This window comes from Pseudorasbora parva, chromosome 16, assembly GCF_024679245.1.
Source record: "Pseudorasbora parva isolate DD20220531a chromosome 16, ASM2467924v1, whole genome shotgun sequence".
NCBI lineage: Eukaryota > Metazoa > Chordata > Actinopteri > Cypriniformes > Gobionidae > Pseudorasbora > Pseudorasbora parva.
Window position 1 is genome coordinate 31,138,630 of NC_090187.1, and position 17,305 is coordinate 31,155,934.

The window sequence follows — 17,305 nt, forward strand, 5'->3', positions numbered from 1 at the left end:
AATGGGCTGAGGCTGGGATTTAGTGAGTTTTGAAGTGTAAGTATTTTATAAACTTATATGCGGAGATCCTTCACTCAGTATCATTATCTAATTTTTGACCAAGGTGGCTTTTAGAGGCTTTTGCATCTTAACTCTTTAATTGTACTCATATTTTACAATATTACTGCCTTTTCCCTGTATTTTTGATCAAATATATGTAGGCTTGATGAGCATAAGAGACTTCAAAATCATTACAAATAGTGAAGTTGCCAAACTTTTCACCGGTAATTTATTGAGGAAACAAAGCAAGGTTTGCAATGTGTCTTTTCTCAAAAACTAGTTTTAATGATATCCAACTTAAAGGTTACTTTTTCATACAGTCACATATTTAAGAGAATCCATGGCTTGGGGCTGCTGCTTACACACCTCCCTTCGGAGTCGAGAGTGAGGGTCTTTAGTGGCGCACGGTCACACACACTTGGCCAGGTGAACAGACATAGATACCGCATCAAAGCTAATGCGCCAAAGCCCGGCCTGTCTACTGCACAGCACGGTGTATAAATCTACACTAAGCTCCCTCCCGCACACACATACACACATCCGTTGCTGTCCACGAAGATTGAAGCTGCAACCTGCTGACACGTTGCCATGGAAATGATCCCAAGAGGCTAGAAAAATAAAGGAAGAAACTAAATAAGCAAACACGCTAACAACGGATACCACAGTGCATGAAAAAGCATTGCTTTCTGCATCAAAGCATAGCCCTATGTGCCACTGATGTGCTCCGAGACGTTTACAAGTTACGGCTATGTGGAAGCCACAGCTGGGTATGTTACACAGGCATTTTTTTAGGCATGGGGGATTCTCTCTCGGCTCAGGAAGACGCACGCCTTCCTGAATTCTGAGGGGTTGAGATAGTACTTTCCCATAGTTGACAGTACTTTTGTCACAGAGGAGATGTGATGTGTAGTCGCATGCGATCAATAGTAAATCTGCAGAAAGAGAAATCCCACGGCATTCTCATACACACAAAGAGAGAAGAACGTGCCAGGGGTTTCAAATATATACGTCCTTTGTGTTATAGGGTTTGACAGTGTCCTGCTGCAAGTTTTGAATCAAAGATAAAATGCATGAGCTGGATTGCATATAGTATAAATGTGTCAGGCTAGGTTAAAACCGTTTTAGACGTTTAAACGGTCTTGAAACAAGATGCAATCAGAAGAAAATTATTATTTATGGCATTTTGGGTTTTTATGCCTATTGTTAATGGCGATTTGTAGGCACAGTCATTCATTTAGACATATTTTTATTTTTTATTTTGAAGTGAAAACCCTTGAGTTGAGATGGCCACCTGTGGCATGTCATTACTAATAATTTTTATAATTCATTAAATTTGTATTTTGTTTTCATTACATCAATTTTAATTTATTGTTTAATGCTATTACATCCTTCAAGTAAAAATAAAGGCGTGTATATAATGTATTCAATTACTCCATACACTCGTGAAACATGAAGGGGGTTTCGCTGCAATGCCATAGAAGAAACTTTTTTTGGTTCCTCCAATAACATTTTCTAGTTCTATTCCACTATTTTTAAAAAAACCTTTTGCGCAGTGAAAATCTTCATGGAATTAGATGCCAATAGAGAACCATTATTATTTGTAAGAATGTAGTTCAGATGCATCTCTATGCCTCTGAAATAATCAGAACCGATTACTTTTGGATGGAGTTCAATTGTGCTTAATCCTTCTGATTGGTGGTTTTGTGATAGAATACGCTATATGTGCAGACCACATTGTACATTTGATTGAATGATATATTTTTTTTCTTCCAGGACCAAGAAGAAGATTGGTCCAGTGGCATGACAAAGTTAAAGTCACTTTAAGTGAAGAGCAGCCAAAAACATCTTACGGGGATGACACATAGGCAACTTTTTTCCTCATTGAGAATGGGCAAAACATTTCTATCTGGACACTTTAGATGGGGTGTGAGCCCTGTGTCTTACCTTGTTGCCTATTGACGGCAACATTGCTCAAAATGTCATTGCCCTTGTGTATAGTCAACTTAAAGGGTTAGTTCATCGAGAAATGAAAATTCTGTTATTAATTACTCACCCTTGTGTCGTTTCAAACACGCAAGACCTCTAAATCTTCGGAACACAAATTAAGATATTTTGGATGAAATCCGAGAGCTCTCTGACCCCTCCATAGACATCAATGTTACAGCAACTTTCAAGGTCCAGAAAGGTAGTAAAGACATTGTTAAAATAGTCCATGTGACTACAGTGGTTCATCCTTAATGAAAGTTGCTGCTGGAGGGGTCAGAGAGCTGGAGGGATTTCATCAAAACTATCTTCATTTTTGTTCGGAAGATGAACGAAGGTCTTGGAATGACATTAGGGTGAGTAATTAAAGGGTTAGTTCACCCAAAACGTACTTACCCTAATGTTGTTTGACACCCATGAGACCTCAGTTCATCATCGGAACACAAATGAAACATTTTTGTTGAAATCCGATGGCTCAGAAAGGCTTTCATTGACACCAATGTCATTTCCTCTCTCAAGACCCATAAAAGGCACTAAAGACGTCGTGACAAAGCCCATCTCACTACTGTGGCGCTACAATCATTTTATAAAGAGGCAAGTTAGTTTTTGTGCACAAAAAAACTAAATAACAACTTATATAATGATGGGCCAAATTCAAAACAATGTTTTGAACATTATGAATCAGTGTATTGATTCATAATTCGGATATCCAATATCACGTGATTTCAACATTTTGGCAGTTTGACACGCGATCCGAATCATGAATCGATACGCTGATTCATAACCCTTCGAAAACATTGTTTTGATTTCGGCCCATCACTATTTAACTCATTATTTCGTTTTTTAGTCTGTTTGAGCCATCGGATTTCAACAGAAGTATCTTCATTTGTGTTACGGGTCTTAGGGTTGTCGAACAACATTAGGGTAAGTAATTAATGAGGGAATTTTTAGGTGAACAGAATGACTTTGATGACAGAATTTAGTTTTTTGGTTGGACTAATCCCATAAGTTTATCCAATCCTCATATATTCTGAAATGACAGAACACAAAGCATCCGGGTTTGATCACAGTCTCAGTAGAAACCAGCGAAACCAGCTTTGATAAACAGATTAATCCGTCTCAATCAGTGGGATAGGAAGAATTCATACCCCCCTTGTCCCTTAGAGACCTCCCCGGCCCCTGTCGGCAATGTAACTGCTCCCCGTTGGTGGCAGTCTGCCTTTGATCTGTGCTAATCTAATTAACAGTTAAACAGCAACACCTGTGCTCTTCAGCATAAGTGCTGCTGCCACTTCCCAGATGGGCTTTGATGGCCATGATGAAACACCTCCCTGCCTTCCCTTCTTCTTCCTCCTCCTCATTTTCTACCCCCCTTTATGTCCTCAGTGTTTCTGGGTGTAATAGGGACTATTTCCTCCCTATTACTGGACTGTAATTGACAGCGATTAGTTTTTGGTTGGACGATGTGCTTGATTAGATTAGCCAGGCTCATTTTTTCTGCTCTGTTTCATCAAACCCCGAAACCCCAACCTTGACCCCAATTAGCCCCACACACGTCAGGAGATGCTGCATCTCTCCTGCTTATCATCAGCTCATTAATTTGGTTGATGAGTTTCTGTAAATACAGCCAGAGTTAGGTGTTTGTGCTACGAGTTTTTCATCTTTTGCAAAGTGTCCTGAAAACTTTACCATTGGCATAAGCACAGGATTAAACAATTTGAACACCCTGGGACACAGTGATGTGTGCACACACTTTGTTTTTTGAGTCTGGCTTGCATCCTCCTTACATCCTCTTCTCCCTACCATTTCCTGACTTCACTTTTTTTATCTATAAAAGTGGTATAGTTTTTATTGTGCTGTAATATGAATTACTCTGCACTTTTTTTATTACGCAAATACTTTTTGGAACAACTTGAGGGTAAGTAAAGGTTGACAGAATTGACATTTTTGGGTGAACTATCCCTTTAAGGTCATAAGTAGACAAGGAGGACAAATAACCATTTACTCCTAGTGCTTAAGGCCCCGTCCACACAAAGCCAGAGCTCCCAATCCAATCTTTTTTTTTTTCTTCTTTTTTTTTTCATTTCAAGAAATATCTGCATCCACACAGGATCACCAAAACCGACTCAAAATGATGTAGTATACATGCCAGGGCAGTGTGTGGCGCTGTAATTCTCCCACAGAAATACACTAAAAACAGAGAAGAAGAGTTGTGGCTAGAAGGGGTATGGCAGTGGTAGGAGGTGAAGCAAAATCTCACGATAAAATAAAAATAAATACATTTGCTACTTAACAGATGTGTTTTATTAATGTCTACACCTACCCCAACTGTAAACCTACCCTTACAATAATGCAAATATGGTAATTAAATGACGCAATATTGATGTGCGCATGCCCAGTGCCCATAGTTGTATCCCTTAACTCTTTCACCACTCTTTCACTACATTACATGCTGGACCGTTTCATCACCGTTTCAGAAAATATACGGATTGGCTGTACACACGAAAATGTAAGATTGTCGTTTTCAGATTTATCCACTCTGGGACCCGGTTTCAGAAAATATCAGATTCATGCTTCCAAAACGGCGGATCGTAAGTCACACAGGTTTGGAAGTTGGAGTGTTTATGGGTGATGCAAGTTCATGTCTGACTGATACTATTGTACACTCTCAGAAAAAAAAGGTACACAATTTTGTCTTAGGATACAATAATACCATTGTTTCCCTCCAATTAGCGGTAAAAAATGTTACCCTTAAAGAGTTAGTTCAACCAAAAATGAACATTCTGTCATTGATTACTCACGTCGTTTCATAACATAAGAGCTTCATTCATCTTCAGAACACATATTAAGATATTTTGATGAAATTTGAGAGCTCTCTGATCCCTCCATAGACCCTCCATATAATGAACACTTTCAAGGCCAAGAAAGATAGGAAAGACATTGTTATAATAGTCCATGTGATAACAGTGGTTCTATCTTAAAGGTTAGTTCACCCAAAACTGAAAATTCTCTCATCGATTACTTAGCCTAATGTCGTTCACCCTTAAGACCCGTAACACAAATGGAGATATTTTTGTTGAAATCCGATGGCTCAGAAAGGCTTTCATTGACACCAATGTCATTTCCTCTCTCAAGACCCATAAAGGCACTAAAGACGTCGTTAAAAAGCCCATCTCACTACTGTGATTCTACAATCATTTTATGGAGCGTCGAAAATAGTCATTGTGCGCATTTTTTTTTATTTTAAATAACGACTTATATAGTGATGGGCCGTATTCAACACAAAGTTTCGAAAGTTATGAATTAGTGTATCGATTCATGATTCGCCTATGTCACGTGATTTTAGCAGTTTGACACGTGATCCAAATCATGAATCGATACGTTGATTCATAACCGCTCAAAGCTTTGTTTTGAATTAGGCCCAAGTCATTATTTAGTTTTCTTGCGCACAAAAACTGTTCTCGTCGCTTCATAAAATGATTGTAGAGCCCCTGTAGTGAGATGGGCTTTGTAATGACGTCTTTAGTGCCTTTACGGGTCTTGAGAGAGGAAATGACATTGGTGTCAATGGAGACCTGGCTGAGCCATCGGATTTCAACAAAAATATCTTCATTTGTGTTTTGAAGATGAACGGAGGTCTTACGGTGTCACGTGACATTAGGGTAAGTTATTATTGAGAGAATTAAAATTTTTGGAGTGAACTAACCCTTTAATTTTATAAAACGACAAGATTACTTTTTGTGCGCAAAAAGAAACAAAAATTATAACTTTATTCAACAATTTCGTTCTAGCTTGTCAGTCTATACTCTCTAATTATCTTTGTACAACAGTCTCTAAAAAGTGTGTTTTGATCTTCTGGTAAAATTAATGATTGTTATGCGCAACCATTTTAAGTCTAAAATTCATGCTTTTAACTACATCTGTCCTGTCCTATACCTGTCCTAGTTCACTGCAACAGCAGTGTGTGTGATATTAGGTGATTGCAACCAGGCTCTTTAGTTGACATCATCCCTCCTGTGTCTCTCCGGATGCCAGGATGTTGACTCAAGAGAGCCACAGGGCAGAACTTCTGTTTGAAATGTCAGAGGCAGGAAAGCGCCAGAGATCAATCCGTGCCCGTGTCACATGCGCACACAAAAATGCACTCTAAATCGAGACAAAAGGACAACAGATGAGGGGGAAAAAAATAAATGAGGCTCCCCTCTGCCTCTTTCACTAGAGGCAGAACTCGCTTTTTTCCGTGGGCCCTACGCGCCACCAGTAGCCTTGTAGCCCAATAGAGTTGTTTTTTTTTTTGTTTGTTTGTTTGTTTGTTTGTTTGTTTTTGGGGGGGGGGTGCTTTGTTCCTGGGACCATAATCATTCAGCCACAGTTGGTTGTTTCACACACTCACCTTTTAAACTGTATTATCATGGGGCAGCAGACAATACTCTAACTGCAGTGACAAGTATTTCCATAGTCAGGACCGTTCAATGACTTCTCTATTAATATTCAAGCACAGCTTCAGACTGTAATAAATTGGGTTATGTCATTAGCGGAAAACGATATCTTGGTGTGTATTTGCCAAAGGGAGAGGAGTTTTAGGAGCAAGCGGCATCTTCTGTGAGCCAGTGTGTGGCGAAATCTGAATAGCTTTCCAAATTGACACGCAACGCTCGGATGATCGTTAATCATAATTGGACACATATTTGCATATTGCGGTGTCAGTGGCTTCGTCATTGGGATTGTTCATGCATTAGTGTTCATTTTTTAATGGCAATTAGTCTCCATCTCATGATTCATTTATAAAATAAGGCTAGATTTTTGAGCTCCATTAGTGGACGTCCAATGAATCAAGCGACCAAGCGCAAAGAGATTCATCAGATATGACGGCTGTTTGCTGCTTTTAAGTCATCAGTGAATAGAGGGCTGAGAGACATGCTGAAGGAGGCAACACATACAGACTTTTGCAGGAACTTCTAAAACACTACGTAGCACGGAAAATGGTAAAAAAGACCAAGCCCATTCAGCAGTGTTCATTCAAGCATAGTGTGCAGTAAGCAAATTGAGCTGAATCTAGAAGTTGTTCAATGCAATCTCTGCCGGATTTGGGAAGTTATGTAGGAGAGAATGTCTTCATTAGGTGTAGCATTTAACAAATATATAAGATTAGCCTTTGGATATTGTAATAAGGTTCTTAGTTGGGAAGGAAGGAGGCGGGATCCGGCAAACGTTCAACAACTTTTAATAAATAAACAAACAAAACGAAAGTAAACCAAGGGGCAGCCCCTCACGGACGACAGCCCGCACACACATAACAAATCATAAACAAAACTCAACGTAAAGTCCAGGCCTGGTCCTCTCTCGTCCTTGACTGGTGTCACTCGTCCTGAAATGCCTTTGAGCTCCCTCATGAGAGGACTCGAGACCGGTGTGGCTCGCTGGTGTTGCTCTTTCACAATCACCTCCCCGGTCTCACTCGCTCCTCCCATGTCTCTCGCTCGTTCACCTCGCCACAGATATAATATACTATAATATCATATCATATCATATCATATCATATCATATCATATCATATCATATCATATCATATCATATCATATCATATCATATCATATCATATCATATCATATCATATCATATCATATCATATCATATCATATCATATCATATCAATCATATCATATAATATAATATAAGGGATAATGTACGCCCAGCCGGTTGTTATCACAGAATAAACCCCGACAGAGTGATCAGGACCCTGATGCGAAGCGGAGGGTCCAGATTTTTTTTTAACCCTTTAAGTCTTGTCAGAATCATTTATCAACCCTGTCGCATCTTTAATTTAGCTTTACTCTTTTGATTTCTGTTTATTATGGTCGTTTGAGTGTGTATTTGCAGTCAGGAATTTACTACAAAGGTTCATCATTGCTGCAGGTGACGTTTAAGGGTCAGCGGTCTTTCCCGACTAACTTCACTGACGTTGGCTCAATTTCCATCTCGACCACCTGACTGTCACTCATCCGACGCATCCGCCACATTCTTCACAAAGCATCCTCATTTTATTTGCATCAGCACCCAGCCATCATCACATTTAGACACCCGTTACCGAGCACATGGTGTTAGCTGGGGATTTCCAGGGGAGCAAATTCGTGATGTGTTCCTGGATGTGCAGTGTTCAGGCTGACTGGCATTGTGACTCCCCTCTGAGCTCAGTGGGATCCAGAGCCAAAGGCAATGTGCCATGATCCAGCAAGCTGCTCTGCCACTCGGCTACTAATGTCTGTCTCACTTGGCCCAGACTGTAATGCAAACATTTTGCCGAGATGGACATGGAAATCATGTGTGAATGTGAATTATTTTGTTGTTACCCACAAGTGTAACACCTTACAACTAGTGCTGTCTGCATTTTTTTTTACGTGTTAAATATTTAATTAATTTAACGAAGCATCCGTTTGTCCCATCATCCTTTGGCTAGCGTTACACTTTATGATTACGCTCTTATTCATGCAAATGCTTTTAAACCATTGCAAGCGTGATAAAACATAAAAAAGAACACAGTGCAGTACTGGAGTGCGCATCTGTGAATCTCATGTCTGTGTGACACACACACGACTTCAGCCGCAATGGACAAAACACACACACGTATGCCAAAAAGCCTGTTCAGTTGAGTATCCATTGCAAGCAGTCTTAAATTAGTTTAATGAAGTCTTAAATTAACATGAACATTTGTTAGAAAATGGGATATCAGATCCGCCTCATGTGCCGCAGGTCTTAAAGAGACAGGAGCCTTATAAACCTACTGCTGTTTGTTATTGATAGATTTTTTTTCCCTCAGTTTTAGCTATTGATGTTGCACTGTGACAGTCATATAATGCATGTCAATGGGGTGTAATTCTATGAGAGTAAAAATATATATATATATGCACAAACCACTTCAAATTAAACCCAGCGGCTTGTGACGACACATTGATGTCTTAAGACACGAAACAATCGGTTTATGTGAGAAACCGAACAGTATTTAGACTTTTGTTTTAGCTCAATTACACTGTGTACAACCGCCATAACTGCATGCTGGATGAGGTAAAAATACACAATATGTCGTATCTCAATGAGATACAAGTGATTTCTTGCGCGTATCGTATGCCATATCGTGTATTTTGACCTCATCCAATGAAAGTGAAGGCGGCTGTTGGACATAGTGTTGTATTTGAGGTAAATAATTATATAAATACTGTTCGGTTTCTAACATAAACCAATCGTTTCTTGTCTTAAGACATCAATGTGTCGTCACGAGGCGGAGGGTTTCATTTGAAATTGTTTGTGCATGTTTTTTTGTTTGTTTTACTCTCATAGAATTACACCCCATTGACATGACATGATATGACTGGCAGAGTGCAATGGTTGGAGTAAAACATTCTTCAATTGTGTTCTACTGGGGAGGGGGGGGTGAACTATCCCTTTAATAGCAGCTGAAACTGAGGGAAAAAATCTCTTTCATAGAGTCATCAGTAGCAGTATGGTATCGTGATGTCTTCTTTCATTAAAAAAAAAGATGCCATTAAACAAGTATTACAAATATAGGCGACTGTCTTTATCTTTTTCTACTTTAAATTAAAGTGTAAATGTGAAAGTATTACAATATAAAAATGTATTAAAAACTTTAATGTTAGGTGTGATATCATTTACATTCATTTACATGTAAAATGCAAGAAAAATGAAGGCAGTGTTAGACTTGATGAGATGATTGAAAATATTTTACACCATATATTCATATATATGCTTTACAGAAAACCATTATGCACAAAAAAATGTGTGTGTGTGTGTGTGGGGGGGGGGGCAGATTTATTCAAGGTGTGGAGAAAATTGGAAAAAAGGTAAATGAGGATAACATTCCAGGGATCGAGTGGAAATGTGAACCCATATAACCATCCAGATTGCAATCGTGTAGAAGTATTAAAACCACCTGTGAAACATACAGGAGACATTAGCATATCTACGACTTACACCAACTTAGTTAAAGCACACAGTGAAAGGTATGGGAAAACCAGCTGGGATGAAAGTGAAATACTGTAAGGAAGACGGAGACATGGCCAGCAGGAAAAGATTCCTTTATTAGACAGCTTTATTCATCATTTCAGCTGCTGCTTCTGTGGCTTTTGTATGGATCATTATGTTCTTGGGGAATAAAAGGTAGAACAGTGAATAGGCTGGGAGGTTAGGAAAGGCAGACAGTTTCTTTCAAAGTGCTTGAGAGAACAAAAAGAGGCTACATAAGCATAATTATGACATCGCATCCAATGAAACGGACGAGGTGGTATCTCGTTCAACGGGTCAGAGCCAGTTCGGTGCATATTTCCACCTTGCAAAGGCTATATTATTTAAGTCTTTAGACACTCTGGCCATGGGGAAAGCCTTGATCTATTATACAAGATGATCTTGATTGCATTTAGTCTGATTCATAATAAGCATTACTGGACATTAAATGGATCTGTCATAGATAAAATCTCGAAGGATCCGGCATGTTGAAGTGATTGACATAACTGGGGCGCAATACAAATTGTTATGCAACATTAAAGTTAATGTGTTGTCTCGTTTCACATTCACCGTCAGACCTGGGATGTTTCAACACTCTTCCAGATTTTTTAACGTGTTTGTTTTTTTGTTAGTTTTTTCTTATGACCTTCAAAAGCATGCGGAGAGGTCACAGGTGCCTCACTGCGAAAGATTTGAGTGGGTGAACAAGAGAGATGGGAGACTCATTAAGATGTTTTCACGCCAAGCGAAAGCTTTGCGCGAGTCTTTGACGCCACCAAGATTTAATCTGCACTCACCTCCCTCTTATCCAGATGGGTTTCTCTTCTTTTTTTCAAGTCACAGGTCTGTGAAGTACCATCTGTTTATCAGCAGTAAATAAGTTCTGAGTCGTTCGTCAGTGACAGCCGTCCTAGCCGATCTCAGCCACCGAGAGCACTGCGCGTCATGGTGGCTTAAAAAAAAAAGGAAAAGAAAAAAAGATTTCAGTATGATGTCGGATGAGGTGTAAAGCTAGACTGTTGGTGCACATCGGTAACTTCCATCCGCCTTTCTTAGCATTTCTTATTCCACTTCCTGGGGTCTGGGTTGAATCGCATTAGCAATATACTTCCGAAGCGCCATGCCCACTCAAATGTGTTCAGATGTTTGAGATTTTTACTCTTTACTCGCAAACAGTTTTCACAGAAAGAAAACGTACATTTGGTAAGTTTAGCCAATTCAGCTACAACATCTCCATGCAGGCGCTGGAACACATCCACTCCAACGAGGTCATCATGACCATCGGCCGCTCCAGGACGGTGGAAGCGTTCCTGAAGGACGCGGCGCGGAAACGCAAGTTCCATGTTATCTTGAATTTATGAATTCATTTCATAAATTCAGAATTTATGAAAATTCAGCTACCGTTACGTTTAACATCATTCTAATTTTGTAGGAACTATTATATTTTATTGGGCCTTATTTTAAGAATATAGCACATGGTCTGAAGCACATGGCACAGGTGCACATAGGGAGTGTCCGAATCCACTTTTGCTAGTTTAATGACGGAAAAAACGGTTGGCACCCCGGACGCATGGTTCAAAATGGTTGTAACGCAACGTGGGAATAAACTAAAGGGAGTCTCATCTCCCATTCCCTTTAAAAGCCAGTTGCGCTTAGCCTGACAAGCCAGACCCACATCAAGATGTTTGGTCTGAAAACTCACCATTTACAGGGCTCAGTCCGAGAGGCGGGATAAACGGTTGTCTTTCAAACTCCCTCTGCACGTGATAGGATAGCGCTACCACCAACCAGAGCAACGAAGGTGAAACAGAGCTTGTTGATAGATTAAACATTCACCGTATCCGGTCGACAAGAACACATCTTCCCTTCTTAAGAATGACTTCAGTGCCGTTCTTTGTTCTTTTCTCAGAGAAAAGTTTAACTCCAAGTCTTCCAGAGTCGCGGTCAAAGCTGATTCGAAAGACCGTCGTTCGCCAGCTTCTGTGTTGACTAGAAGCATGCGCACGCGCAACTCTGGCGTCATTATGTTAAGCCACGCCCACCGACTCCATACACGATGTGATTGGCCCGTCAAGAGAGTTGCTAGACGACACTTGAACTATGGCAGATTTGCTATTTACATGGCGGAATTTGCAAGCGAAAAGACAGAATGCTTCTCCCGAGAGGAATCCTTTTATTTTTAATATTAAGAAATGTTTGTGTGCTGCTGCTAGTCCCTGTTGGTGTAATAAGCAGAGTTGTATGCACATTGTGCACCCGCCTATAGGCGCATATTACTAACGCATCCTTCAAATATATATATATTTTTTTTTTAAATCTGCGGTTTATGTTGGTCAACGCCACATGTCGTTGTCAGTCGCCTCAATATAGCAATACGCCAACAATGCTCCTGAACACACTTTGTTTTCAGACCAGCACGCCCATGTCATCCTTTTTGAATTGCACTTACCGGTAAATAAGTAATTCACTGGCTCATTGGGTTTCTTTAAATGCTATCCCTCGGTTAAACACAATAAAATACACGTCATTATTTTTCTTTTTAAATGCAATAAACTGTGATTTTACACTTTATTAATTGCAGCTTTGTTAGAATGACATACTTCTGAGCCACTATTTGAATCCTGAGATAGCAAGAGTAATTTATACAAAGAGGCAATGCACCATGGGTAAATGACTGCAGCACGGGCCTCCTGGGCATTATGTGAAACAGATGGATGAGTTTTATTAAGCATGTGGTACTTAACACTGCACTGAGTGGGATTTCAATAAAGGAAATAAATGTTAGCATTAACAGCACCTCCCTGTGTAATGTGCCATCATGGCTTTCCAGCAGGGTTGACTTATTTTAACAAATGCTTGTTGTCTTGGATTTATGAATATTGGACTTTTGGTCTAGAGAAGTAGGTTTATTTCCCATATGATGAGTAGGTGGTGTTTGATAGAGATGAAGCGGTTTCGAGCACTCCGAAAATTTGTTTTGAAGAATTTACCTTTTCCTTTGCGTCAGAGAATCCAGATGTCTATATAAAGCGTCTGTGCCCATTTCTTTAGCTAATGTATTATTCATGCAGTGATTGCAGGATATTTCTCCTGAAATATCTCTGAAATAACCTTGGCTTCTCTCAAAACTTAATTTCAGGAATTTGTATCTGTCTGCTGTCTTTCACAATATCTAAAGAAAACTATGTAATATAAGTAAACTTGATAAAAAAAGGCACATCTTGAATAAAAATGCTGACAGTTGAAGAAAATAAACTCTTATTTTGACAGTCACTTATTTGTTTAATTTGTTAATGTTTATCAAACAATATTATAGCATCATTAGCTGCAACTTACAATATAATGTCTTGCAAATGCCAATTTCATAGCTTTATGTATCCAAAATACATACAATATTTGTAATACTTCCTCAAATTACAGCTAATTGGAATTGACACAATATAAATATTGTACTCATAAGTGATATTTACCTCAATCTTACATTATCATACTTTTGATAATGTAATAATTCATATTTTTAGGACGCCTGTCTTTAATGACATCCCATTCTTAATCTGTAGGGTTTATTATGGAGTTGGTGCACCCTTTGCAGCTATAACAGCTTCCACTCTTCTGGGAAGGATTTCCACAAGGTTTAGGAGTGTGTTTATGGGATTTTTTTGACCATTCTTCTAGAATTTTTCACATTTGTGAGGTCAGGCACTGATGTTGGACGAGAAGGCCTGGCTCACAATCTCTGATCTAAATTATCCTAAAGGTGTTCTGTTGAGTTGAGGTCAGGCTGTGCAGGCCAGTCAAGTTCCTCCACAGCAAACTTGTCTTTATAGACCTTGCTTTGTGCACTGGTGTGCAGTCATGTTGAAACAGAAAGGGACCATCCCCAAACTGTTCCCACAAAGTTGAGGACAGAAATTGTCCAAAATGTCTTGGTATGTTGAAGCATTAAGAGTTCCTTTCACTGAAACTAAGGGGCTAAGCCCAATCCCTAAAAAACAACCCAACACCATAATCCCCCATCCACCAAACTTTAACTTGGTACAATGCTGTCAGGCAAGTACCATTCTCCTGGCAACCACCAAACCCAGACGTGCCATCAGATTGGCAGACAGAGAAACGTGATTCGTCATTTCAGAGAACACTTCACTACTCTAGAGTCCAGTGGCTCTTTACACCACTGGATCTGACGCTTTGCATTGCATTTTGTCATGCAAGCCTTGGCTGCAGCTGCTCGTCCATGGAAACCCGTTCCACGAAGCTCTCTATGCACTGTTCTTGAGCTAATCTCAATACCACAAAAACGTTTGGAGGTCTGAAGCTATTGCCTCTGCAGAAAGTTGGCGACTTCTGCCCACTGTGCACTTCAGCATGTGCTGACCCTGCTCTGTGATTTTTCTGTGGCCTACCACTTCATGGTTGAGTTGCTGTTGTTCCCAATTGCTTTGACTTTGTTATAATACCACTAAGCTGACCGTAGAATATGAGGACATTTCACGAATGGACGAATTGCACAGGTTGAGCTATATATATATATTAAGATTAAAAGTCAGGGTCTGGGACATTTTAAAAGTATCCAAATCAGTTGTAATGTGGCCTTAAAGAAAAACTTTTCTGTCTGTCTGTCTGATTTTTGTTAGTTTAAAAAAATAAATAAAATTAATCCTCCATTGGGACAAAAAAGAGCCCAAAGTTGAAGCCCACACAAAAAATGTTTTCTTTCTCTCTCTTTCTCTTTTGACATTCCAGTTAAGGACGGATCTTCACCTTGAAGGAAAGGTGGTGTGGGCGTTAATTGACATTTAGATGTTTTCTTTCAGTATTTGAAAAGCATCTGAAACTTGACATTTATTTAGACTAGCACCTGTCAGGGAACGTCAATGCTGTTGCATGAAGCCTTTCTCATTGTTTCGGGATCCCTGAAGAAGGCCATACACAAGAGTAAATGTAAATAAACAAAAGGATATTTTGGTCTCATAGATAACCGGTCAATCATGAGCAATAATGAACCTTTTGTACCAATTGACTTTAGCGTTTGAAATGTCAATGATGAACTGCGAGGCCCTTTTTAGGTGAAGCCATGATTCAATACAATGATTGGTTAATTAGATCCTAACTGCTCCACTTTTCCAGTTAATTTGCAATGTAAACACTCATTAAAAGTATGTGGGGATGTTCAGTGCATATTGACAGCGTCTAACCAGCACTAAAGCAGTTGTGAAACAATAACTTGTTCTCCATTTAGGCCGCTTAAGTTCTCATCACGACTATACTCCCTCTGTTCTGAAGCTCTACTGACTGTTCACATCAATGTTCTTATGTCTCCACAGACTCTTCCAACCACGCAGTACGAGCTGGAGATCGTGGCGAAGGACATGGCTGGAAGTGAGGTGGGACTGACGGGAACTGCAACAGCCACCATCACCATCACAGACAGGAATGACCATGCACCTGAGTTTACACACTCACTGGTAGGAGAAACCTATTTTCTGTTTTTCATCTCCCCCATTTGTTTCTTTCCTTCTTAATAATGTTATTCATTGACAGTATGTGACATTCTCCATCATTTTCAGTCATCGCTGTGAAGTCACCTTTTTGTGCTGTCATGTTTCTAAAGTAAAATTTACACAGTGCACCCTTAAGTTGCATTTAAAGGAACTGTATGTAAGAAATGTATTTTAATTAATTATAAATGGCCCTGATATATCACTAGACATTAAGAAATCATGTTAATTTCAAATACTTATACCACTGACAACAGTAGTCCGGCCAGGATATTGTCATTTAAGAGTTGTTGTTGCAGCCCTCAACTGATGTTGATGTTGACATGTTGTGTTTTGGCCTGAAGCTCCACCCTCCACCTATCGACCAATCACAAAGTCAGTAGTGTTTGGGAATCCGGGTTGCCAGCCCTGCTCAATTTACCACAGCTTGAGCTACAAACGTTCCTGCTGGATCCTGCAGCCTATCTGGCAACATTAAGTCAGGGGGAGGGGGGAGAGGGGATACACCTGCAGTACCAGTTTTGGCCACAATCTTACATACACTTCCTTTAAAGGGTTACTTCAGCGATTAGCATATGGCTTTGTATCAGTAGAAACCCTGGAGTATATTCAAATGATTGTGCCCTGAGACAAGAGATTTATGCATTTTATTTCTGGAAAAATTCCTCAGATGACGCAAATATTGTCAATTTGCGTCATTGGAGGACTTTTTGGCCAGAGGTTAAAGACTTCAGCCAGCAGAGGGTGCTATTTCCGCATGTTTTCAAACCCCGCAGGGGGGATGGGGTTCTACTCACAGCTCAGCTCGCAGCTGCGGGCATTCATGGATGCGGAGTGAGTGTTTCAACTTCTCAAATTAATTCCTATGAAAGTTAAGCTTCCAAAGGCATGAATTGAAAACGCGCCAGAATGAACACGCGCTGTGAATCTATGCCGTGAGCGCGGTCGCGATTGCCTCAGCTCTCATCACGAGAGCTCATGCAATATGGTGTAATCTGTTCTCTAACTGAACTGATTTTATGAAAATGAACGAGGTGGGAAAGTGAAAGTGATCCAGTAATCTAGTAGCGGTGGCTTTGGGTGTGGCCTCGTAGGGCAGCAAAGCATTCTGGGAATTGTTGTCTTTCATCCCCATTAGACAAAAATACATTTTCTGTCTTTTCTCAGTCTAGAAACCACCAAATTAAAACATATTTTCACATTTCTATTATATTAATGATCCAGTTTAAATACAGATTCATCTTCCCAGCGCTGAAGTACCCCTAGATCACAGTATATATTTATTATCTTAATGCTGTGCACTTCTCTAAAGTACATTTACAATAAGCTATGGAAATTAAATGCTTTTCCTGAGGTAAAAGGTTGCACGACTGGTGCATTGAAACGTTATTTATTGTTTTCGTAGAACATGTCACATATAGTAATTGTTTTAATCAAATTAGAATCCAGGATCATAACTGTTCATTTTGTAATTGAATATTTCACCCTATGAACAGCTAAATACTTTGCTGCATTCATTTTCGGTTGAGATGATTCATAGCACTCTGAAGCAGCTTAACACATTCAGTCCTCTACCAAGAGGACAAACATTGGAGCTTCTCAGTTCAGAAGGCCTTCACCAATCATTTCCAATTGTCAATCACTCAAGTCACACAAATACAAACAGAACCCCTCAATGCTCAGCCAGGGCTTCAGCTATTCACTCAGATACACTGACCTTGCGGGAAAAAGCCCCCTGTGCATCAATCACTTTAATCTCAGGTGCACTG

The 17,305-nt window shown here is 39.8% G+C and overlaps 1 protein-coding gene across 1 annotated transcript in view; it reads left to right on the forward strand.

Annotated features, from left to right (window-relative positions):
* Positions 1-17,305, forward strand: part of cdh13 (cadherin 13, H-cadherin (heart)) — a 486,341-nt gene that overhangs the window by 375,907 nt on the left and 93,129 nt on the right. Inside the window, exon 8 of the mRNA XM_067420253.1 lies at positions 15,363-15,503. Within this exon, the coding sequence (XP_067276354.1) occupies positions 15,363-15,503 (141 nt within the window). The remainder of the gene's footprint in view (positions 1-15,362; positions 15,504-17,305) is intronic.